General features: G+C 49.7%; 1 protein-coding gene across 5 annotated transcripts in view; it reads left to right on the top strand.

Moving 5' to 3' along the window:
• The first annotated feature begins 7,119 nt into the window (after positions 1–7,119).
• LOC101026205 (CD99 molecule (Xg blood group)) overlaps positions 7,120–23,792 on the top strand; it is a 47,629-nt gene continuing 30,956 nt past the window's right edge. For all 5 annotated transcript variants that reach the window (XR_002519424.2, XR_001898601.2, XM_003917355.4 and 2 more), the window contains exon 1: positions 7,120–7,473. Coding sequence is in view for 3 of the 5 variants with exons in the window: in XM_003917355.4 (XP_003917404.1) it covers positions 7,407–7,473 (67 nt within the window). In the remaining 2 variants the exon portion in view is untranslated. The remainder of the gene's footprint in view (positions 7,474–23,792) is intronic.

Genomic DNA, 23,792 nt, shown 5'->3' on the forward strand with positions numbered 1-23,792 from the left:
CCTGAGGTCGGGAGTTCAAGACCAGCCTGACCAACATGGAGAAACCCTATCTCTACTAAAAATACAAAATTAGCTGGGCATGGTGGTGCATGCCTGTAATCCCAGCTACTCGGGAGGCTGAGGCAGGGCAATCACTTGAACCCAGGAAGTGGAGGTTGCGGTGAGCTGAGATCATGCCATTGCACTCCAGCCTGGGCAACAAGAGCAAAACTCTGTCTAAAAAAAAAAAAAAAAAAAAAAAAAGCCGGGCATGGTGGCTCACACTTGTAATCCCAGCACTTTGGGAGGCCGAGGTGAGCAGATCACGAGGTCAGGAGATCGAGACCACCTTGGCTAACACAGGGTGAAAACCCGTCTCTACTAAAAATACAAAACATTAGCCGGGCATGGTGGTAGGCACCTGTAGTCCCAGCTACTCGGGAGGCTGAGGCAGGAGAATGGCGTGAACCCAGGAGACAGAGCTTGCAGTGAACCGAGATCGCGCCACTTCTTTCCAGCCTGGGTGACAGAGTGAGACTCTGTCTCAAAAAAAAAAAAAAAAAGATAATCTAGACATCAGGAGAACATCTGTTGGTCACAATTTGAGAGAATAGGGAGATAAGAATATCCAGCCACCTATCCATCTATTCATCCGTCTGTCCATCCATGCACCCACCCACCCATGTATTTATCCATCCATCCATCCATCCATCCATCCACCCACCCACCCATACATGCATACATCCACCCCCCAGTCATCCAACCCTTCATCTATCCACTCATTCATCCATCCATTCGTCCACCCACAATCCACTCCATCCACCCACCCACCCTCAATTCATCCACCCACACATCCATCCACACATCTACCCATCCATCCATCCACCTATCCATCCATCCATCCATCCACTCACCCATCAATTAGCCCACCCATCCTATCTGAATTATGTCTGTGAGATTCCTCCATAGTGAAATTATTCTTTTCCTAACTTTTTAGTGTCATACACTTTGGAAGAAGTGGGGATTTGTGTCCACCTCCTTGATGGTTAGAGCAGCAGTCCCCAACCTTTTTGGTACCAGGGACCAGTTTCATGCAAGACAATTTTTCCATGGGACCAAGGGTGGGAGGGATGGTTTCAGGATGATTCAAGCACATGACACTGATTGTGCACTTTATTTCCATTATTATTATTATATTGTAGTGTGTAATGAAATAATTCTACAACTCACCATAATGTAGAATCAATGGGAGCTTATATGAACCCATTCTCGCACCGCTATGAAGAACTACCTAAGACTAGGTAATTTATGAAGGAAAGAGGTTTAATTGAGGGGGGCGGTGCAAAACCATTCATGAAGGATCTGACCCCATGATCCAGTCACCTCCCACCAGGCCCCCACCTCCAACACTGGGGATTTCAGTTTGACATGAGTTGGGCGAGGACACAGAGGCAAACTGTATCACCACCAGCACAGCACCTAGCATCTTGCCACTCAGAAAGAATGCCAAAATTTCTCTCTAGACATATTTTCTTTTTCTTTTATTTATTTATCTTTTGAGACAGAGTCTCTCTCTGTCACCCAGGTCGGAGTGAAGAGGCATGATCTCGGCTCACTGCAACCTCTGCCTCCCAAGTTCAAGTGATTCTCGTGCCTCAGCCTCCAGAGTAGCTGAGATTACAGGCACTCACCACCACGCCCTGTAAATTTTTTCTGTAATTTTAGTAGAGATGGTGTTTCACCATGTTGGCCAGGCTGGTCTTGAACTTCTGACCTCAGGTGATCCACCCACCTCAGCTTCCCAAAGTGCTGTGATTACAGGTGTGAACCACTGTGCCCAGTCTAGACATATTGACATATTTCCTTTTTCTCTTTCTTTCTTTCTTTTTTTTTTGAGACAGAGTCTTTTTCTGTCACCCAGGCTGGAATGTAGTGGCGTGATCTTGGCTCACTGCAACCTCCGCCTCCTGGGTTCAAGTGACTCTCCTGCCTCAACCTCCCAAGTAGCTGAGGTTACAGGTGTGCACCACCACACCAGGCTAATTTTTGTATTTTTAATAGGGATGGGGTTTCACCATGTTGGTCAGGCTGGTCTCAAACTTCTGACCTCAGGTGATCCGCCCGCCTCAGCCTCCCGAAGTGCTGGGATTACAGGTGTGAGCCACCATGCCCAGTCTAGACATATTTTCTTCAAGGATGCACTTATTGGAAATGGTTCCTTCTGACAACTCCCTGCCCCGATGCTTTCTTTTCTGTTCCATGGAGTTCCGTGTTCTGTGCTGCGTAGTTTGATTTTCAGTCCTCCTTTGAATTCTGCAGCTGTGTATTTAGACCCATTTCCCAGACCAGTAAACAAAGCCCCGTGGGCAAGAAACCACAGATCCCCCCTAGAAAGTGGGAGAAAAAGCCAGTCTGCAATAGTGTGTGCATGTATGTGTGTGCGTGCATGCATGTGTGTGTGCATGCACGTGTATGTGTGTGCATGAGGATGGAATATAATTATAACCCACGTGTGTGTGCAGTATAAAACATATAAAACTGGTTTGGAGAGCAGGGTATGAAAAGTCCAAAGTCAGAAGAACCAATCTTTGGCCGTGGGTGGTGGCTCACACCTGTAATACCAGCACTTTGGGAGGCCGAGGCTGGTGGATCACTTGAGGTCAGGAGTTCGAGACCAGCCTGGCCAACATGGTGAAATCCCATCTCTACTAAAAATACAAAAATTAGCCAGGCATGGTGATGAGCACCTGTAGCCGCAGCTACTCAGGAGACTGAGGCACAAGGATTGCTTGAACCTGGGAGGCGGAGGTTGCAGTGAGCCGAGATTGCACCACTGCACTACAGCCTGGATGACAGAGTGACACTGTCTCAATAAATAAATAAACAGAAGAAGAACTAATTCTTAAAAATTAAAGACACATGGAAGGTTTCCGCAGGAGGCCGGGAGCTACCAAGGGTTAGGTTGAAAGGTGCAGCGTGGCCACTTGGGTCCCTTGGAAATGGTCAGAACGTGGTTATTTCTTGAGGTTCCACTGGTGAAATAAACGGGAAACATGGAGACTGCCCCAGCGGTGAGTTCCCCATCCCTTCCTCAACCTAGCTTGTGGCCTTCAAAAGATGCTTCCCATGGCACCTGGACACAATTCAGAAGACTTTTTCAATTAATTTAATTTTCATTCTGGAGGTTACAGCCTCTTGGTGCCAGTTCCAGAATGTCTGCAGAATATTATGGAAATTCGTATTTGGAGCCAAAGAATGGTAGCGTTAAAAAAAAAAAAAAGAAAAAAGGCAAAAGGCATCTAACTAAATGAATTAGAAACAGAAGTCTTCCAAATGCTTATCTGTGTGAACGCAAAGAAAAAGCCGCAAAGCCTGGCCTTCAGAAGCTGATGTTGCGTGTTTATTATGGCTGGCAAGAGTGACCTGCGCCCTCCCTGAAAGGCAGCCAGAGTCTAGACTCTACTGGAACATAATGGACGGTCAGAGGAGGGAAGCTTCACCTGCACTGCAGTGCCGTCCAAATGTCAGAGGCTGGAGATTGTCCAGGGTAGGGCCTTTCTTTTGGAGGTAATGGGGGTGAAGCAGGAAGTTCACAGGGAGAGGGGTCTTTGGAGTATGAGATGGCAGAAAGACCCTGCTTTCTTTGCATCTCTGCTTCATCCCAAGTCGGACTTGCCTCAGGGTGCCAAAATGCCCAGGCAGCTCCAGCATCCCCTTTCTCCTCGAAAGGAGCCCCCAGGGTCCTCCTGCTTACCCTGACCTAGGGTCCACACCCTCCCTCGATCCCAGCCCAGGACTGTGGCCAGGGAAAAAGAAAGTGCTAATTGGTAGAGTCAATGCCACATGGGGAGGTCGGCGGGGGGGAGAGGTGCAGGAGAAAAGACCACGGAAGGAGCTCTGCTTGGGTAATTCATCGGGATTCACTCCAAGAGGTAACACTTTAAAGATGGTGTTCCCATGAAGAATGATTACATTTTCCTCAGGCCTCTAAAGTGCAAGTATGTTGCTGGGGTTTTGCTGGCTGAAAAGAAAACGAAAAAGAAAAGAAAAAACCTTCTGGTGTGCAAGCTCACCCTGTTACTTCTGAAGATATGCATCGCTCACACCACCTGGGGCACAGGCCCAGCCCCTCTAGCCTTGCAGGTTTCTGACCTAGGGGTGCAGGTGACCTAGGGAGGGGTGGGTCTGGCCACAGGCAGGGGACAGCTCAAGACCATTTGACCCAGCAAGCCCATGACTGGGTATATACCCAAAGGATTATAAATCATTCTACTATAAAGACACATGCATACGTATGTTTATTGCAGCACTAGTCACAGCAGCAAAGACTTGGAACCAACCCAAGTGTCCATCAATAATAGACTGGATAAAGAAAATGTGGCACATAGACACCATGGAATACTACGCAGCCATAAAAAATGATCAGTTAATGTCCTTTGCAGGGACATGGATGAAGCTGGAAACCATCCTTCTCAGCAAACTATCACAAGAACAGAAAACCAAACACCACATGTTCTCACTCAGAAGTGGGAGCTGAATAATGAAAAGGAGGGGAGCATCACACACCGGTGCCTGTTGGTGGGTGGGGGGCTAGGGGAGGGATAGCATTAGGAGAAATACCTAATGTAGATGATGGTTGATGGGTTCAGCAAACCACCATGGCACGTGTATACCTATGTAACAAAACTGCATGTTCTACACATGTGCCCCAGAACTTAAATACTACTACTACTAATAATAAAAAGACAGTTGTTATCTCAGAGCCCCTGACTCAGCTGGCCAGGCAGCAAGTCTGCCAGCCCAGGAATGGGCCAATAGATGAGGCAGGGCTTTGTAAACCAAAAATAAAATTCTTTGGGAGGCTGAGGTGGGCGGATCACTTGAGGTCAGGAGTTCCAGACCAGCCTAGCCAACATGGTGAAACCCCGTCTCTACTAAAAATACAAAAATTAACCAGGTGTGGTAGCAGGTGCCTGTAGTCCCAGCTACTCAGGAGGCTGAGGCAGGAGAATCGCTTGAACCTGGGAGGTGGAGGTTGCAGTGAGTTGAGATGGCGCCACAGCACTCTAGCCTGGCCGACAGAGTTAGACTCCGTCTCAAAAACTAAACAAATTAATACAATAAAATAAAATCCTAAGCCCCCCCACCTCCCCGCCTTCAAAACGTCTGAATGGACTTCCTCCTCGGCCAGAGCTTTTTAAAAATTTAACCTCAGAGACTGTTTCAGGCCGTGATGCGAAGCAGGGGTCGAACATGCCTCATGATGCCTCTCCGGGGTTAACATCCACACAGCCTTTAAGTCTGAGAAGAAACATTTTACAACCTCTTCTCTCTGACCCTAGCACCCAAAGGCTCCTGTTCAAATAAGAACTTGATTCTTCACAGTTCTTTATCTTAACCCAGACATTCTTTTCTATTGATCCCAGGACTTTAAAGAAACTCAAGCAATTGCCAATCAGAAAATTCTAAAATCTACCTGTAAGCTGGAAGCCTCCTGCTTTAAGTTGTCCCGCCTTTCTGGACAAAACCAATGTGTCTTGCATTTCATTGATGCCTCATGTCTCCCTAAAACGTGTAAAACCAAGCTACACCCCGACCACGTTGGGCACACGTTCTCAGGACCTCCTGAGGGCTGTGTCATGGGCCATGGTCACTCATATTTGGCTCAGATTAAATCTCTTCAAGTATTTTAGAGTTGGACTCCTTTTTCTTTTCTTTTTCTTTCTGTCTTTCTTTTTTTTTTTTTGAGACGGAGTCTAGCTCTGTCACCCAGGCAGGAGTGACAGAGTGCAGTGGCCTGATCTTGGCTCACTACAACCTCCACCTCCCGGGTTCAAGCGATTCTCCTACCTCAGCCTCCTGAGTAGCTGGGACTACAGGTGCACACCACCACATGCGTCTAATTTTGTATTGTAGAAGACAGGGTTTCACCTTGTTGGTCAGGCTGGTCTCCAACTCGACCTCAGGTGATCTGCCTGCCTCGGTCTACCAAAGTGCTGGGATTACAGGCGTGAGCCACTGCGCCGGGCCTAGTTTGACTCTTTTCGTGGACAGTTGGAAACGTGGAATGCAAGAATATTCAGGGTTATTTGTCAGGCTGCAAAGTTGTTCCACCACCCTGCAGGAAAATGGATACAATTTTAGGCTTAGGTGTTAACAAAAAACATATCGTTAGTGTGGGAAGGGCGACAACTGCACTGCAGCTGTGGCCGGTGGTGCGGGAGGGTCTCTAACCTTGAAGCCCACTTCGGAAGGCGAGTCGCCCGTGACCAGGACTAGGGCCTAGGTACCCCAGATAGGAGAAGGGACCTCGTTCCCTATTGTTCCCCACTAACCCCCATGACCAGGAGTCCCCACTCCCAGCCTCGTCCTGGGGATTCTGGGGAGAAACTGCCCCAGCGCAGAGGCTCCTCCAAGGGTCGTCCTTGGTCCCGCGCAAAGGGGGCGTCCGCCACCCTCCCGGCTGCGCACCCCCAGCTCCCCAGCTCGGACGCTTTAGAAAGGACATGAGGCGGGGGTTGCCCGTGGAGCGGGGGCCACGCTTCCTGAGCAGGGAGGGGATTGCCCTTTGCTCCCCTTGGGGAACTCCCTGAGGTGAGCATCTGGGAGGGGCCCCCATACTTTTCCCAGCAGGGGAGCCGGGAGAGTTTCCTTTGCTCCCATTGCAGAGCAGGGGAGGGTCCCTGTTAGGGGCAGAGAAGGGGCGCAGGGGCGAGTAGGGAGGGTGGGGCCACACATTTCCACTAAGGGCGGCAGTTTCGTGTCGCTACAGTTAGAGGCGTGCATTTAGGAGGCTGTAGACAGGGAGCGACCTGCACTTTCCCGAGCAAGGGAGCTGCTGGGAAAGTTTATTTTGCTCCCACTGGAGACCAGGGGCTGAGGGGGTCCTTGTTAAAGGGAAAGGGAAGTGGCTGCACGGGCGAGCGGGGAAGGGGGAGCTCTGTGTTTCCAAGAAGGGCGGCAGTTTTATGCCACTACAGTTAAGAGCCGCCCTGGGGCGTGCATTCAGGGGGCTGTAATCTGGGAGGGACCCGCACTTTCCCGAGAATGTTGTAGTCCACTTTGCTCCGGGTCGGCGCCGCCCTGGCTACGGCCTTGTGGGTGGGTGACGGGGCGTGAGCAGCTTCTTGAAAAGGGAGGGGGGTGTCCCGTGCTCCCCTCGGTGCTGCCTGGGGCCATCCCCTCCCGCCTCCCCGTTCTGTCCCCTCCCCAGGCCCGGCGTTCCCGCCCCTTCTGTGCGCGCGTGGAGGCCGGGGCGGGGCGGGGCGGGCGCAGCCGGGGCTGAGCTTGCAGGGCCGCTCCCCTCACCCGCCCCCTTCGAGTACTCCTCGGGCTTCGCACCACCCGGCCCGTGGGGGAGTATCCGTCCCGCCGCCTTCGCCCACGCGCTGCATTCGGGGACAGTCCCTGCGCGCTCTGGGCGCACCATGGCCCGCGGGGCTGCGCTGGCGCTGCTGCTCTTCGGCCTGCTGGGTGCTCTGGTCGCCGCCCCGGGTGAGCGAGCGGAGGGATCCGGGTGGCGGGACGCAGAGGGCGCGGACCGGGCCTGGGGATCCGCTTGGGATGCGGGGTTGCGGGGACACCCGCACCCTCCTCCCTGCCTAGCGGGACGTGCTGTGCCCGCGGGGGCCCAGGCCCGGAGGAGGCCCCCACTTGCTCCCCAACGCTTTTCCTGGAGCCATTTCACAGAGAAAAGTCAGCGTTTGTTGTCGGAGTTGTAAACTCTTAAATTTGGGGGGGCCTTGGGAGAGGTGGCATACGATTCTTCCCAATCTAGGGGACTTTCTTACGGATCTCTGCCCCTTTGGATAAGCCCCTCACCCCACCCCGTTATCTCCCCGCAGGGTTTGGGGACCTGCGTCTTTAGGCCGCGCGCGGAAGCCTCCCTGGAGTTGCCTGTCAGAGCCACGCCCTGCGTCCCGGGCCTAAATTTGGAATCGCTGGGAGCCTGAGACCCGGGTGGTGGGGGGAAGGGAAGGAAAAGTTAGAAAAACACTTTGAGCCCTGAATATGTTCCAAAATACTGTGGATGCAGGCTCTGGGCATTTCAGCGTGTGTGCGCCAGGCAACACGGGGCGCCGAAAGAAACGCGTGCTTACCAAACTGTCCATCTGTAGCGGTGGAGAATTCGGAAAACAAAAAGTATCCAGGGAGGAGCGAGCCACGGTCACCCTCCCACGCACGGCCTAAACCGGGCCTATTTCTAATTGTTACTCTAATCATGTTTTTCTGTCTCCCTCCCTTTGAAAGGGAAACGGGACCCTGCTGGATGTGGTGTGTTATCAATTCTTTTTTCCAGTGGCCAGTGCATTTTTGCTTTTAAGTAGGCAGGCTATTTTAAGTAGACCGGCTTGCAGGTGGTGTAGACTTCAGGACCGGCCTTATCAGGGTTGGACATATTTAGGAAGGAGAGGCGGGAACGCCCAGCCCTGGGGAGGACAGAGGCGGCCCGGTTTGTGTTGAGGGGATCTAGCTCAGCCTGGAGCTGTGGTGACTAGACCGGGTCTGTATTTTCAGGGAGGAGTTGCTAATGGATTTACACCCTGTTTAAAGGGGTCCCGGGTATCCTGGAAATTGCGCTTTCACTCGGTAGAGGTTAGAGATAATGAAGCCTGCTCTGCAGAGGAAAACTGGGAGGATTTTCCAGCCTGCGGGGGAGGTTCCAAGCAGAGCTTCCTGTTTCTCCCTTTGCTTCCTAATGGCCTGCCTTCCTTCCTTCTTGCCGGCAAGCTGCCACCACCAACGGGATGGCTCTGTAGGGTTTTATCAGCTGCATTGATTCCCAAGGCACCCTTTAGATGAAAGGGTTTTTTCTTGTCTCTCTGCGAATGCATTTCTTCATCCTTCATGCGTTCCTTCCTTCCTTTGCATCTACTGTGTGCTTGGGGTCAGGGAAAAATGTATCCAAGGGAGTTCTGGTGGCCTAAGAATTCAGTTTCCTGGAGACCAGAGGCATCTGAACAGGCAGATGGGAGACAGGGCGACAGGCACCATTATAGTTCCATCACGAAATAACTCCGGGGTTCCCAGTGGTCAGTCTTGGTGAGGGGCTGGGCTACGTTTTGAAGCCCTGGGGACAGTTTTGCCGGCTGGTCTGGCATTTCAGGTCTTTGGAGGAGAGTGGGTGGAAAGCCTTATATTCTCTGAGCCCCAAACAAGTCGTTGCACAGTTTTTTTGTTTGTTTTTGTTTTGTTTTGTTTTTTGAGACGGAGTCTCTGTCGCCAGGCTGGAGTGCAGTGGCGCGATGTCGGCTCACTGCGTTGCACAGTTTTTAAACCCATGGCAGTGTTCATCTGGAACTCCTGATTTTGGAAGCATACTGGGCTTAGGAACTCCAAGCTGCTGATGTTTGAGTAAAGGGAAGCGTAGCTGTCTATGGGGTGGGTGGGTAGGGAAGGGCAGTGGGACAGGGGGATAACAGGGGCCAATCTGTCCTTCAATTGCAGAGGAAGGCCTGGCCGTCGGCACTGATGGATCTCCCTGAGGGACCCTTCTCACCTCGTCTTTCCAGTCTGACCCTGCTAGAGATGGAGACAGAAACAGCCTGTCCCAGTAATACTAATACACATGTTGTTTCATTAGGAAAGTTGACTTCTGAGTTGGTGATGCTCAGAACACACTTTCCTATCGAGCGATATGCATCAGGTGCACAACCCCGTTGAGCCTGGAGTAGGTTCTCACACTGGTGCTGATAGCCCTGGCCTGATCTCAGAGGGTTGGGGACCCTGTGTTCCTTGGTGTCTTCATAAATTCTCAGGGGTACAGGTGGGATGTGGTGAGGGATGGATGGACAGAGGGAAGTGTATAGAGGAAAAGAGGAGGCTTCAGCTTTGTAGAGAGCAGGACGTCCCCACAGGGCGACGCTGGCCCGGAGGAGACACTTTGTGATGGTTGCAGACATTTTTGGTTGCCACCCTGGGGTGGGACCTCCTACTATCCTGCAATGGGTGGGGCAGCTTAGGGAAGCTGCTCAGAATCTTTCAAGGGCCAGAACGGCCCCCAGCACAAAGAATTCATCTAGTCCCAAATGCCAATAGTGTTGAAGGTGGAAAACCTTGAGGAGGGCTTGGGAGTTGTACGTATGCGCTGATTCAGGGCTGCCCCGTCCCAGACGGTAGAGCAGCGCACATCCAATGCGTCCGTGCTCTCCAGCAAAGGCTGATTTCCGCCCCCGGGCAAAGGCACAGCGGCCTGTGCAGTTTGAAAAACTCCAAACTACTTCGGAACCGACATCTCTTGAACAATACCAGGCCTCTTCGGGATGCCTTCACCCCAGTGGAGCAAGCGTGGGCTTCGTTTTTTTACTCTCCAGAGCTCTTGTCTCCTGCCCGTGTGGGTGTGTGTGGAAGTTATTAGGAGAATGTTTCTGGGCAGAGGAAGTGGGTTTTTAGTATATGTGCTGCCGAAGCGAGCACGGAAGTGGGTTTTATCATCCCGCGAGTTTGCCTTGATTTTCCACCAGCATGTTTGGCTCTGATAAAAGTTGATTGCTTTGCATTTAACTCCCTACTAAAGGCCGGGCATGGTGATTCAGGCCTGTAATCCCAGCACTGTGGGAGGCCAAGGCCTGTGGATCACATGAAGCTAAGAGTTCGAGACCAGCCTGACCAACATGGCAATACCCCGACTCTATTAAAAATACAAAAATTACCTGGGCGTGGTGGTGAGCTCCTAGAATCCCAGCTACTCAGGAGGCTGAGGCAGGAAAATCACTTCAGCCCAGGAAGCGGAGGTTGCCGTCACGTGAGCTGAAATCTTGTCGCTGCACGACAGCCTCGGTGACAGAGACTCAGTCTTAAAGAAAAAAACAAAGAAAACTTCCTGCTTTAGCTCTTTCTCCTTTCTTCTGTGTATGAGACACTGTTCAAATACAAATGCATGTCTTTACACTTTGGAGATATTCAAGTAAATGATTGTTTGTCTGGAAATCACTTTTCTTCCTGAAGGTTGTGTGGTGGGTACCTGCTGTCATTGAGAAAAAAATGCAGCTCATACAATACTTCTCCCAATTCAGCATTTAGGAATCATGGCGGGATTTCATGGATACTGTCTGTCTGGAATGTTTTCAGACTTAGATATCTTCCCCCAGAGAGATAGACGTCTCAGTAGCCACATGGGTCTTGTGCTGGTGTTCAGTCCTGCTGAAAATTTTCTAATTACTCTTGTTACTTTAGGGGAAAAGAATTACATGTCCTTTGTGATTTATAGACACAGTAAGAAATAAGACCCATGTGTCTTTAGGGGTGTGAAGGAGGAAAAGTCTTTTTTTTTTTTTTTTTGAGATGGAATTTTCCTCTGTTGCCCAGGCTGGAGTACAGTGGCACGATCTCAGCTCATGGCACCCTCTCCATCTCAGGTTCAAGTGATTCTCCTGTCTCAGCCTCCCAGTTAGCTGAGACTATAGGTATGCGCCACCATGTCTGGCTAATTTTTGTATATTTAGTAGAGATGGGGTTTTGCTATGTTGACCAGGCTGAAAAGTATTTTTTTGAGGTGGGGTCTCATTCTGTTGTCCAGACTGGAGTACGGGGGTGCAATCAGGGCTCACTGCAGCCTCTACCTCCTGGGCTCAAGCAATCTTTCCACCTCAGCCTCTGCAGTAGCTGGGACTGCAGGCACATACCACTGTGCCTGACCACTTTTAAATTTTTTTGTAGAGACAGGGTCTTGCTATGTTGCCCAGACTGAAATTTTTTTTTTTTTTGAGACATGAGTCTGTTCTGTCACCCTGGTATGGGAGTACAATGGCAGGATCTCGGCTCACTGCAACCTCTGCCTCCTGTGCTCAGGCAATTCTCCTGTGTCAACCACCTGAATAGCTGGGAGTACAGGCACATGTCACCATACCTGGCTATTTTTTGTACTTTTAGTAGAGACAGGGTTTCACCATGTTGGCCAGGCTGGCCTCAAACTCCTGGCCTCAAGTGATCTGCCCACCTTGGCCTCCCAAAGTGCTGGGATTACAGGCGTGAGCCACCTGAAAAATCATTTAAAAAATCAACTGTCCTGCGCTCTTACTTGGAAGGGACTCCTGTAACCAAAGACGGGAAAAACAAACCAAACTTTATTAACATGCATTTTTCATTGATACATGGGAGATACCTAGAAATGGGTAGTTTTCAAGGAGGTGGCTTGGATTCTAGCTGCTCTAGCATCCTCAACAAAGAACAGTCCATTTTTAGAGAACTGGCAGAGAAAGACAAAAGACTTTGAGTCTTCAGGGGCAGCAACTAAATAGCAGAGAAGGGCTGGTTGATGAAGCTTGTTCCTTCCGAATCCTGTGGTTCCGAGTCCAGGCCTATGAGGATTTTCCGCTGTCTTCCGTGGTTCACCTCTGTCCTCCCAGTTGGGCAGGTGGGGTTCAGATTGCTTGTGAATGTGGTCTCATCATTGCTGGTGTAGCTTCAGGCTTCAGGCTGTCCAGGGCTTGAGGATTTGCTGATACTTTTGAGATGAAGTAAGTCTCTTGTCCCCAGGCTGGAGTGCAATGTGCGATCTTTGGCTCACTGCAACCTTCTCAAGCCCTGGGTTTGAGCAATTCTCCTGCCTCAGCCTCCTGAGTAGCTGGGATGACAGGTGCCCACCACCTGTGCCTGGCTAATTTTTGTATTTTTAGTAGAGACGGGGTTTCACCATCTTGGCCAGGCTGGTCTCGAACTCCTGACCTCAGGTGATCCACCCACCTCGGCCTGCCAAAGTGTGTTCTTTTTTGATTTATCCCAGTCTCTTGTCTGAAACACGGTAGCTCACCAAAATTTCTACTCCCGTTTGTCCAGCTGATAGTATCTTTTCACATCTCTAGAGACCAGAAGGACTTCTGGTCTCTTCGTGAATTTGCTGTTCAGTATTCTTTCAGTTTGCTGTTCAGTATTCTCTTCGTGAATTTGCTGTTCAGTATTCTTTCTTGGCTTGGTTCCTTGGTGAGTTTTGAGGAGATGGTGCATGGGTGTGTTTTTCAGCTTTGTTTTAGTATGACTCAGGGTTGCCACCACGCCTTGTACGGTCTCCTAGTCATAGTATTAAAATTTCCCCTGAGCAGGAAACCAGAAACTTCCTTTCTTCTCCCCCAGAGTCAGATTCAAACCAGTGTTTCTCAAGTGGGCTGTGAAAGTAGCATGCAGCCACCCGCCTGACAGAGAAGAAAATTCAACAGAGGAGAGGATAAAACGCCCACAGGGTGCATGGAAAGCCTTGCTAAAGAAGCCACATGGGCAAAGCTTTTGTTCCGCTCCCTCTGCCCTGGTGGACTGGGCTGGGCTGACATATAATACATGTTCGTCATTGTGGACGGCAGTTGGATGGGTCTGAAAGCGATTGCAAACCCCTTTAATTCGCTTTGATTTCTCAACTGAGTGGTGTCATGGGCTGGGGTGGGTCCCCTGTTTTTGAGAAGCACTTGAAAGACTCTGATTTTCTGCAGCTTTTCGGGGAGCAAAGCCGTTGCTCCAAGAGCGCTCTTTAAAAGCTGACAATAATGTATTTGGTTGAACTAACAGCCCTTCTTGAGGAGGCAGCAGACTGGCCAGAGCTGTTGCATTCCAGGGGTTCTGCAGGCATTACTCATCAGAGACACCGGAGCCTGGATAGCCTGACTCTTGTTTGTTTCTGCTTTGCCTGACCCTGCAAAATTATTGTCCCAGTGCACCCTGGCAAGCATTAATCCACGAGGGGATGCTGAGCAGAAGGAGCTTTCGTTTCTGCAGGAACACGATGGACTGGAATGATGACAAGAATAAACACACTGCATTGTCTTTTAGGGCCAATGGGCTTGGAGGCATACAGATGTTATAACTACCGCCAGAAGCCAAATATTGCCAGTCGGCGTCTTCCGCTGCTGTTGCTCGCTGTCTTCTTCTGGGGGAAATGGGGTGGGTTCTACATATGAATTCACATAGGGCTGTCTTCGATGAATTCAGCACAAAATATTCTCAGCAATTGAAGGGACACACTCAGAGAGAAGTGTTAGGCATTTAATAGAATAGCAGGACAGGGAAGGGTTTGGATCTGGGCAAGCAGGAGATGGGTATGAACACCTGTCTTTCGAGACCCTGCCGAGGTGGCCATGAAGGTAGAGGCCCTCTATGTTGATATCTTTACTCAAGAGGCTGTGGTCCTTTGGTGCTAACATAGCATCCAATAGACAGACAAGATGGACAGCTATAGCCACCTATGGGAAGCCGTTTCTACTCTTAAACTACAAGCCCCTAGACACGCATCATATCATAAACATATCACTGGGCAGTGGCTTGCAATCTTTTTTCTTTTCTTTCTTTTTTAGACTTGCCCAGGCCGGAGTGCAGTGGCACGATTGTAGCTCACTGTAGCCTTGACCTCCTGGGTGCAGGTGCATCTCTCACCTCAGCCTTCCGAGGAGCTGGACCACAGGCATGTGCCACCCTCAGCTCATTTTAAAAATCTTTTTGTAGAGTCAGGGTCTCACTATGTTGCCCAGGCTGGTCTTGAACTCCTGGGCTCAAGCAAACCTCCTGCCTCAGCTTCCCAAAGTGCTGGGGTTACAGGTGTGAGCCACCATGCTCAGCCTGCAATCTTTTTTTTTTTTTTTTTTTTTGAGGCAGGCTCTCACTCTGTCGCCCAGGCTGAAGTGGTGTGATCTCAGCTCACTGCAGCCTCGAACCCCCAGGCTCAGGTGATTTGCCCACCTTAGCCTTCTGTGTAGTTGGGACTACAGGCACGTGCCACCACACTCAATTAATTTTTATCTTTTTTGTAGATACAGAGTTTCGTTCTGTTGTCCAGGCTGGTGGACATATTTTAATCCTACAGAGTCCAGGCTAAAAACACACCAGTAACTGTGATGCCCATCCCTCCTGCATTCCTGATTTCTGAGTGACGGTTTGAGACACAGACCTGCTTGACCACCCTCCAGTGGCTCTTGCTGATCTAGATCCGAGGTTCTCAGCTTTGACTCCATTGCAGGAAGCTTGGAAACGTCACTCTTGCCCAGGGTTACCTGGGTAGTCTGGTTTATAGACATGTTAGGCGTTTTAATTTTTTAAAAAATATTTTTGAGAAAAGATTTTGCTCTGTCACCCAGGCTGGAGTACAGTGGTACAATCATAGCTCACTGCAGCCTCAACTTCCTAGGTTCAAGTAGTCCTCCCACCTCAGCCTCGAAAGTAGCTGGGACCACAGGCACGCCTCACCATACCTGGCTAATCTTTTCTTTTCCTTTCTCTTTTCTTTTCCTGTCCCGTCCCTTCCTTTTCCCTTCCTTATCCCTTCCTTTTCCTTCCCCTCCCCTCCCTTCCCCTCCCCTCCTCTTCTCTCCTCCTCATCCTCCTCATCTTGACAGAGTCTTGACAGAGTCTTGCTCTGTTGCCCAGGCTGGAGTACACTGGTGCAATCATGGCTCACTGCAACCTCCGCCTCCCTGGTTCAAGCGATTCTCTTGCCTTAGCCTCCTGAGTAGCTGGGACTACAGGCACGCACCACCACGCCCGGCTAATTTTTGTATTTTTAGTAGAGACGGGGTTTCACCATGTTGGCCAAGATGGTCTCGAACTCCTGACCTCGTAGTCTGCCCGCCTCGGCTTCCCAAAGTGCTGGGATCACAGGCGTGAGCCACCCTGCCCAGCCTATTTTTTTTTTATTTTTTATTTTTGAGACAGAGTCTTGCTTTGTCATCAGGCTGGAGTGCAGTGGCGCAATTTTGGCTCACTGCAACCTTTGCTTCCCAGGTTCAAGTGACTCTCCTGCCTCAGCCTCCCTCAGGCGTGAGCCGGCACGCCCAGCCAAATTTTTCATTTTTTGTAGAGACAGGGTCTCCCTATGTTGCTAGTCCTGAACTCCTGGGTTCAAGCCATCCACCTGCCTTGGCCTGGCAAAGTCTTGGGTTTACAGGCAGGAGCCACTGCATCCCGCTATTAGGAATTTTTTAAAAGCCCCTTGGAGGGTCTTCATGTGTGACTGAGTTGTCAAGAATCATTGTTATTTTGTTGGATATTCTGTTTTTTCCCTCCTACATGAGATTTCCCACGACTGCTTCTCGGATGTGAACGTCTGTGCCATGGATTACATTTTTCAAAGAGCATTCAGTTTGTTATTTCATCTTCAGTGAGCCCTTGAGATATTTCTCATGGGTCTTTGGTAGATAAAGACACTGGGGTCAGAGAGTTCAGGAGCTTGCTGCTGACCACGTGGTCAGCATGGGGAAAAATGCATGTGGACATGAGCTCTGTCGGTGGCGAGACCTGGGCACAGGGGCTGCTGGGCCTGGGACTTGGTGGCTGCGTGTGTGAGCTGAACAGAGCTCCCCAGGCACGGCCTTGTGGACCTTGAGGGATGCCTGCCTTCACCACTAGTGTGACTTGAAGGGGAGGAGAATGTCCAGTGATGGGCATTTTGATATGGAAGAGAACTCCCTTGAATCCTGATGGCGAACTTGTCTCAGACCAGTCACTGAGGCCTCTCCAGCTCCTCGGGGTCTCCGTGTTCTAGGTATTCATGTGTCCTTTCATCCATTTACCCATCCATTTATGTATCTATGCATCCATCCATCCATGCATCCTCCATTTATCCATCCATCCATCAACCCATCCTCCCATTCATTTACCCATTCATCCATTCATCCATGCATGCATCCATCCATCCATCCATCCATCCATCCATCCATCCATCCATCCACCCACCCACCCATCCATCCACTTACCTGCCCGTCCATCCACCCTCCCAGTCCATGGCTTTCTCATGCATTCCTTCAGCCAACATAGGTTGAAGTTAAATGTGCTCTTGGTGCTATTTGCTGTGGGCCCAGAGAAGACATACCTGGTCCCTGTTTTTTGTTCTTTGTGGATGGAAGGCCTGGATGTGTGGAGGCACAGAGCAGGGACCATACTTGCTCAGGGGGTCAGAGAGAGTTCTCCCATGAGGGGCCCTCCCTGGACACTGAGCTTCCAAGAATGAGCAGAGCAAGCCAGATGTAAGGAAGAGGAAGGGTGTCTCAGCCTGGTAGCAAAGCAGTAAGAGTGATGATGGGGCAGCTGCAGTTCATCTCAGGCTAGAGGAGCTGCAGGGGCCAGATGGTGGGCAGCCTCTGTTGCCATTGCTGAGGAGTGCAGATTTAGGCCCCCCTGAAGGGTTTGACGCGGACAACTGTGCAGGGACACTTAACTTGCTGAAGGCCCCTCTTTGGATAACAGCATGAACAGGTGGGAGGGGCTGGGGCTATTTTTGGCAGAGCCTGGATAAGTCAGCGGAGATAGAAGAAAAGAGACAAGCTATTTTAAGAGATATTAAGGAAGTTAAGATCCGTAACAGGTCCCTGCCTGCAGAGTTGACCACACGTTTGCATCACGTGGGTAGGCTTTAAAATATAGACACCTGCATCTCACCTTGGAAAGTTTCTGATTTAATTAGCCTGGGCATGAGGACTTAGGAAAACCCCACAGATAGTGTAATTTGCTACTGGAGTTAGGAACTGGGGTCTGGAGCTGTGCTCCTTAAACTGTAATATGCTTACAAATCGCCTCTGGTAATGCTTGTGAGAAAGTGCTTCAGGTTGGCCAGGGAGAGGATCATGGAGGGCTTCCTGGAGAAGGTGACATTCTCCTAGGGCCTTGAGGGGTGAATAGAAGTTTTCCGGGTTCGGAAAGAAGGAATAGGCTTTCATGGCCAGGTAGAGGATCCAGTGAGGCAGATGAGGGGCCCAAATTCTGTGACCCCCCCCCCACTGCACCCCCAGGATACCCCTGTATCAGTCCCATGGTGTAACAACCTAATTCACAAGATGCTGCAGAGGGGAAGGGATTTTAAATTTTCTGAGAAAGACAATGATATATTTTGGACACCATGAGAAATACTGTTATTAACTTGTTTTAACCTATGTACATGCAATCTTCATCATTCAAGGATTCTGTATTTTGTGAACTTGCCTACTTGCTAAAATGTATTTGTCATCCCCACATCAACATTCCCGGCATTTAAATTTTTATTTTTATTTATTTTTTTGAGACAGAGTCTCACTCTCTTGCCAGGCTGGAGTGCAGTGGCATGATCTCGGCTCACTGCAACCTCCGCCTCCCGGGTTCAAGTGATTTCCCTGCCTCAGCCTCGCAAGTAGCTGGGATTACAGGCACGCGCCATCATGCCCGGCTAATTTTTTGTATTATAGTAGAGATGGGGTTTTACCATGTTGGCCAAGATGGGCTTTATCTCCTGACCTTGTCATCCACCCGCCCCAGCCTCCCAAAGTGCTGGGATTACAGGCATGAGCCACTGCACTCGGTCTTTTTAAAAATTTTATTTATTTATTTTTTAACTTTCATTTTAGGTTCGGGGATACATGTGAAAGCTTGTAACTTAGGTAAACACATGTCATGAGGGTTTGTTGTACAGATTATTTCATCACTGCAGTATTTAGCCCAGGACCCAATAGTTACCTTTTATATTCCTCTCCTTATCCTTGGCGATTTTGTTCATGCACAGAACAGCAAAAAAATTGAACTTCTTTTTTCTTTTTTATTTTTTTTGAGATGGAGTCTCCCTCTGTAACCAAGGCTGGAGTGCAGTGGCGTGATCTTGGTTCACTGTAACCTCTGCCTCCTGTGTTCAAGTGATTTTCCTGCTTCAGCCTCCCAAGTAGCTGGGATTACAGGCATGCACTACCATGCCTGGCTAATTTTTATGTTTCTAGTAGAGACAGGGTTTCACCGTGTTGTCCAGGCTGGTCTTGAACTCCTGGCCTCAAGTGACCCACCCACCTTGGCTTCCTGAAGTGCTGGGATTACAGGCGTGAACCACCGCGCCCGGCCAGAATTGAGGTTCTCAGTAGCTCATGTTCTCAGTTGAGGTTCAGCAAAGCCAGACACTGCCTTCTCAGGCCAGCACATACTGTCAACAGGGTTCTTTTCAGGTCTATTCGGTGTCCTGTGTTGTGTGTTTTCGTGCTTTTTGTCAGTGATTTTGCGCTTTCAAGTATCCCCAAGTCAGTGCTGACATGCTACCTAGCGTCCCTAAGTACAGGAAAGTGGCACAGTCTCATGGGGAAAATACACATTTGATGAGCGTCATTTAGGCACGAGTTATAGTGAAGTTGGCTTCGAGATCAATATGAGTGACTCCACAATGTCTATTCACTATGTTGTCTTTAAACAGAAACCCACATAAAACGCACTTAGGTAGTGATTGGTTGATGACCTCTGGGAACGCAATCCTGGCTTTACCTAGGAGCAATAGTTATTCACTAATTCAGTGTTCACTGAGACTTTATAAAATGTAACTACTTTGAATAACAAAGCTGTAGTCAACAAACTGACCTGTTAAATGTGTGTGTGTGTGCGTGTGTGTGTGTGTGTGTGTGTGTGTGTTGGCCTTGCGTCATTTTACAGAGACACACAGGGCTCCGTGAACTGCTAATAGTTGGGACCGGCGGAGGGTTTATTTCGAGCAAGCCCAAAACTGCAGGGCAGAGACCACTTTGAAAGGAGACCAGCAGTCGGGGAGTGACTGGCATGAAGTTGGAAAAAGTGCTGAGGCCGCTAAGTCAGTTTCCGGTGTTTCCACGTTAGCGCTGGGGGGTAATGACTCAGTTTCCTGTAGGAATGGGATCTGGGCTAGCATCTGCCTGCGGAAGGGGTGACTGGGACAGAGAGCAGGGAACCCCGAGCAGCCCTGCCTTGCTGTCCTCTGAGCCCCGGAACTCCTGAAGGCAGGGTCCTTCAGCATCACCCTGGAGTTTGTTAAAGATGCAGGCTCATGAGCCTCACCTCACACCACAGAATGAAAATGTCTGGGGGTGAGACCTGGGGTTCCACATCTCCCCAGGTCCCTGGCAGGGTGATTCTGAGAACTGCCGGTGTGAGGTGTGCTCAGCCCAGCCCAAACATTCACACCATTCTTTGGCCTCTTGTGAAACTTGGCATAGCTCAGGGGACATTCCCAGAATTATGGCACAAGAACAAAAGAAAGTTTCCCACTTCTTACCAGACATATTGTAAAATTATAGAAAAGAGCTTGTTCCATCACGTCTACACCCTCGTGCTGTTGTCCCAGTTAGGATGAAGCCGAGATGATACCTTGTACCTTAGGCCACCCCAGACAAGGAAGCGTGTGCAGCTTAACCACCTGCATATAATGCAGTTTAACCACCTGCATATCATTTTTTTTTCTTTTTTCTTTCTTCCTTTCTTTTTTTTTTTTTTTGAGACACAGTCTCGTTCTGTCACCCAGGCTAGAGCGCAGTGGTGCAATCTCAGCTCACCGCAACCTCCACCTGCCGAGTTCAAGAGATTCTTTCTTGTGCCTCAGCCTCCCAAGTAGCTGGGACTACAGGTGCATGCTACCACGCCCAGCTAATTTAGTAGACATGGGTTTTGCCATGTTGGCCAGACTGGTCTCGAACCCCTGACCTCAATGATCTGCCTGCCTCGACCTCCCAAAGTGTTGGGATTACGGGAGTGAGCCACCACGCCCTGCCTATTTTTTTGAGGCAGGGTGTCTCTCTGTTGCCCAGGCTGCAGTGCCATGGTGCAGTCTCAGCTCCCTGCAATCTCAACCTCCCCCCCAGGCACAGGCCATCCTCCCACCTCAGCCTCCCAAGTAGCTGGGACCACGGGTGTGTACCACTTCACCTGTCTAATTTTTGCATTTTTTGTAGAGACGGGGTTTCATCATGTTGCCCAGGCTGCTGTTGAACTCCTGGGCTCAAGCGATCCTCCCACCTTGGCCTCCCAAAGTGTTGGGATTATAGGTGTGAGCCACTGCACCCGGCCACCTATATATAATTTTCAAGCTAAGAAGACAGACGAGTTTATTGCTAGAAACACGAATCCCTTTCCTTTCCATAGTTCACCAGCAGAGAATGTTTCCAGGCACAGTGGCCACTGTCACCCACTGCGTTCATAGCTTTCCATGAGGGGAACAGATTGTGCTGGACTCAGCGGTTCAACCGAAAGTATAGGGTGTTCGGTGAGCTTGGAGTTCCTTGCACTTGTCCATAATTCCTTGCACTTGTGTTTTCTGTACTCAGATATTCAGTCACTGGCACACATCCTGGACCCAGCACTGGAGTGTTTCTGAGACTATGACACTCCAGTGTATTCCTGAAACAATTTATGACACTATTAAGCTCTTTTCTGTAATTTTACAGTATGTTTGGTAAGACCTCGGAGCTAGATTTTTTAAAATGATGTGTTAATTTCTTTTAATTGACGAATACCCATTGTATCTATTTATGCGGTTGCACGTGGTGTCTTGATGTATGTGTCCATGGTGAAATGGATTTAAATATGCATAACCTCACAGACTTCCCAGCACTTTTTTGTGTGGTGAGAACACTTAAGAATGGGCTCCTTTAGTCGTTTTCGAATATTCAAGCCATTGTTTCTAATTGCAGTCGCCATGGTGTCGCTGAGCTTTCCTCAACTTATTTCTCCTGTCTCATGGAGACTTTGTATCCTGTGACCAATCATCTCCCCTGTGTTAAATGATACATCTTGAAAAAGAGAACAATACTTCCAGAGCAATTTGGTTTTAAGCAACAGAAAAATAAGGGTGTTTGGACCATCTGAATAAAACGGTAAAATGAAATGTATCAGCTGCCTCCTGCTGTTTCCACACAGGAGGACTTCTGGTACTCGCTGCAATGTGGAGGCATTTTCTCTTGCACCGTTCTGAGCTTTCTTTGTACTGCAGTTATCTCTAGGTTGGGGACCCTTCCTGAGGCCCCTCAAACCTAGAATGAAAGTTTTTAGGGGCAGACCATGTGACTGGTTCCACCCGACCTCCAAAAAAATGAAAAAAAGAGCCGGGCACAGTGGCTCTCGCCTGTCATCCCAACACTTTGGGAGGCCGAGGCAGGCGGATCACGAGGTCAGGAGCCACCTTGGCTAACATGATGAACCCCGTCTCTACTAAAAATACAAAAAATTAGCCAGGCGTGGTAGCGGGCGCCTATAGTCCCAGCTACTCGGGAGGCTGAGGCAGGAGAATGACGTGAACCCGGGAGGTGGAGCTTGCAGTGAGTCGAGATCGCGCCACTGCACTCCAGCCTGGGTGACAGAGAGAGACTCCGTCTCAAAAAAAAAAAAAAAAAAGACTCAGCAATGAGTAAAGAGCACACATGTGCCCTCTGCACCTCCTCCCCCTCCTTTTCTACAATGTCCTCAAAGTTTGTGTTTAGAGGGCTTTGGAAAAGGCATGGAAAAGCAGCAGAAGCAGATGAGTACTGGAGTGGCCATCAGCAGGTGTGAGCACCCCGGGGTGATGGTGGGGCTGAGTGAATCGGACATTTTCCAGCAGGCACACCCAGGCCAGTGGCGGGGTCTTCATCCTCCCACCCTTAATGAAGATTAACAGTATTATTGAGAACGCTGCAGGCACACACACAGCACTGCATCAATGACATCCCTGTCTGCTGCTGTTACTATGTAGTGATTGTGTTATTCTTATGAAAATCTGAAAGTTATAAGAATCTTGGAACTGCCTAATTTTTATTTTTAATTAATTAATTTATTTTGAGATAGAGTCTCACTCTGTCACTCAGGCTGGAGTGCAGTGGTGTGATCTTGGTTCACTGCACCCTCCACCTCCCGAGTTCAAGCATTTCTCCTCCCTCAGCCTCCCAAGTAACTGGGACTACGGGCGTGTGCCACCACGCCCAGATAACTTTTAATTTTATGTGAAACACCTGAATGGTGTGATGATGGGGTTTAAGATATCCCAAGTGTCCGGGTGCAGTGGCTCACACCTGTAATCCCTGCACTTTGGGAGGCCAAGGCAAGCAGATCACTTGAGGCCAGGAGTTTGAGACCAGCCTGGCCTACATGGTGAAACCCCGTCTCTATTAAAAACAGAAGAATTAGCTGGAAGTGGTGGCACATGCCCGTAATCCCAGCTACTTGGGAGGCTGAGGAAGGAGAATCACTTGAACCCAGGAGGTGGAAGTTGCAGTGAGTTGAGATCGTGCCACTGCCAGCCTGGGCAACAGAGCAAGATTCTGCCTCAAAAAAAAAAAAAAAAGAAAGAAAAAGAAAAAAGAGAACCCAGGTACCGGCTCTCCTCCCGAGTTTGCCACGGTTGAGCGCATTCCTACCTAGTGCAAGCCCTGGTCACATTTCGGAGGAACTCACACACCCCATGTGGCCTCAGGGACTTCACTCTAGGTTCATCCTGTTTTTCGAGTTGCCTGGCTGATGTGAAAAAGAAAACACGGTTTGAATCAGTAGAAAGTGTCTTGTCAGACTGACTCATGCCATCTGTGGTCCATTCCGCCTTGTCCTGATGAGTCATTGCCCTGTCCCCAAAACATCTGGAGCTTTGAGAGGGCCGGGTGGAAACCGCAGTGGCAGTAGGGGGTTCTGCCGAGGGTGTGGTCTCTTTGCAATTTTGCAGAGAAGCTGAACACCGTGAACATTCAACATGGGCACCTGAGTTCTCCACCAGGCTCCTTCTCTAAGGGCATGGTTGCCGCTCCTGCTGGGTGGGTTTTGATGGTGTTTTCTTCACATTTGCAGCCCCGGAGGTCATTTTCAGGAGCAAAAAAGAAAGTGGGGGTGTCTGCTGTGAGCCCACAATTTCCTGCCTACCACCTGAAAGCTCAGGGAATGTGATGAATTGGGAGATGAGTCCTAGGAAATAAAGAGACCAGTGGACTGAGTTAGGAGACGACAGCTTCATTTACAGAGGTTCCTTTACTGCCTCATGATCATTGATTGGGTTTGCTTCCCCGTGAGGCTTCAAACCAGTAGCATGTGCATTTGTATACACCTGGGGGACTGCATCCCTCACACACCTGGGGGACTGCGTCCCTCACACACCTGGGAGACTGCGTCCCTCACACACCTGGGGGGACTGC

The sequence above is a fragment of the Papio anubis genome, chromosome Y (genome assembly GCF_008728515.1).
Source record: "Papio anubis isolate 15944 chromosome Y, Panubis1.0, whole genome shotgun sequence".
NCBI lineage: Eukaryota > Metazoa > Chordata > Mammalia > Primates > Cercopithecidae > Papio > Papio anubis.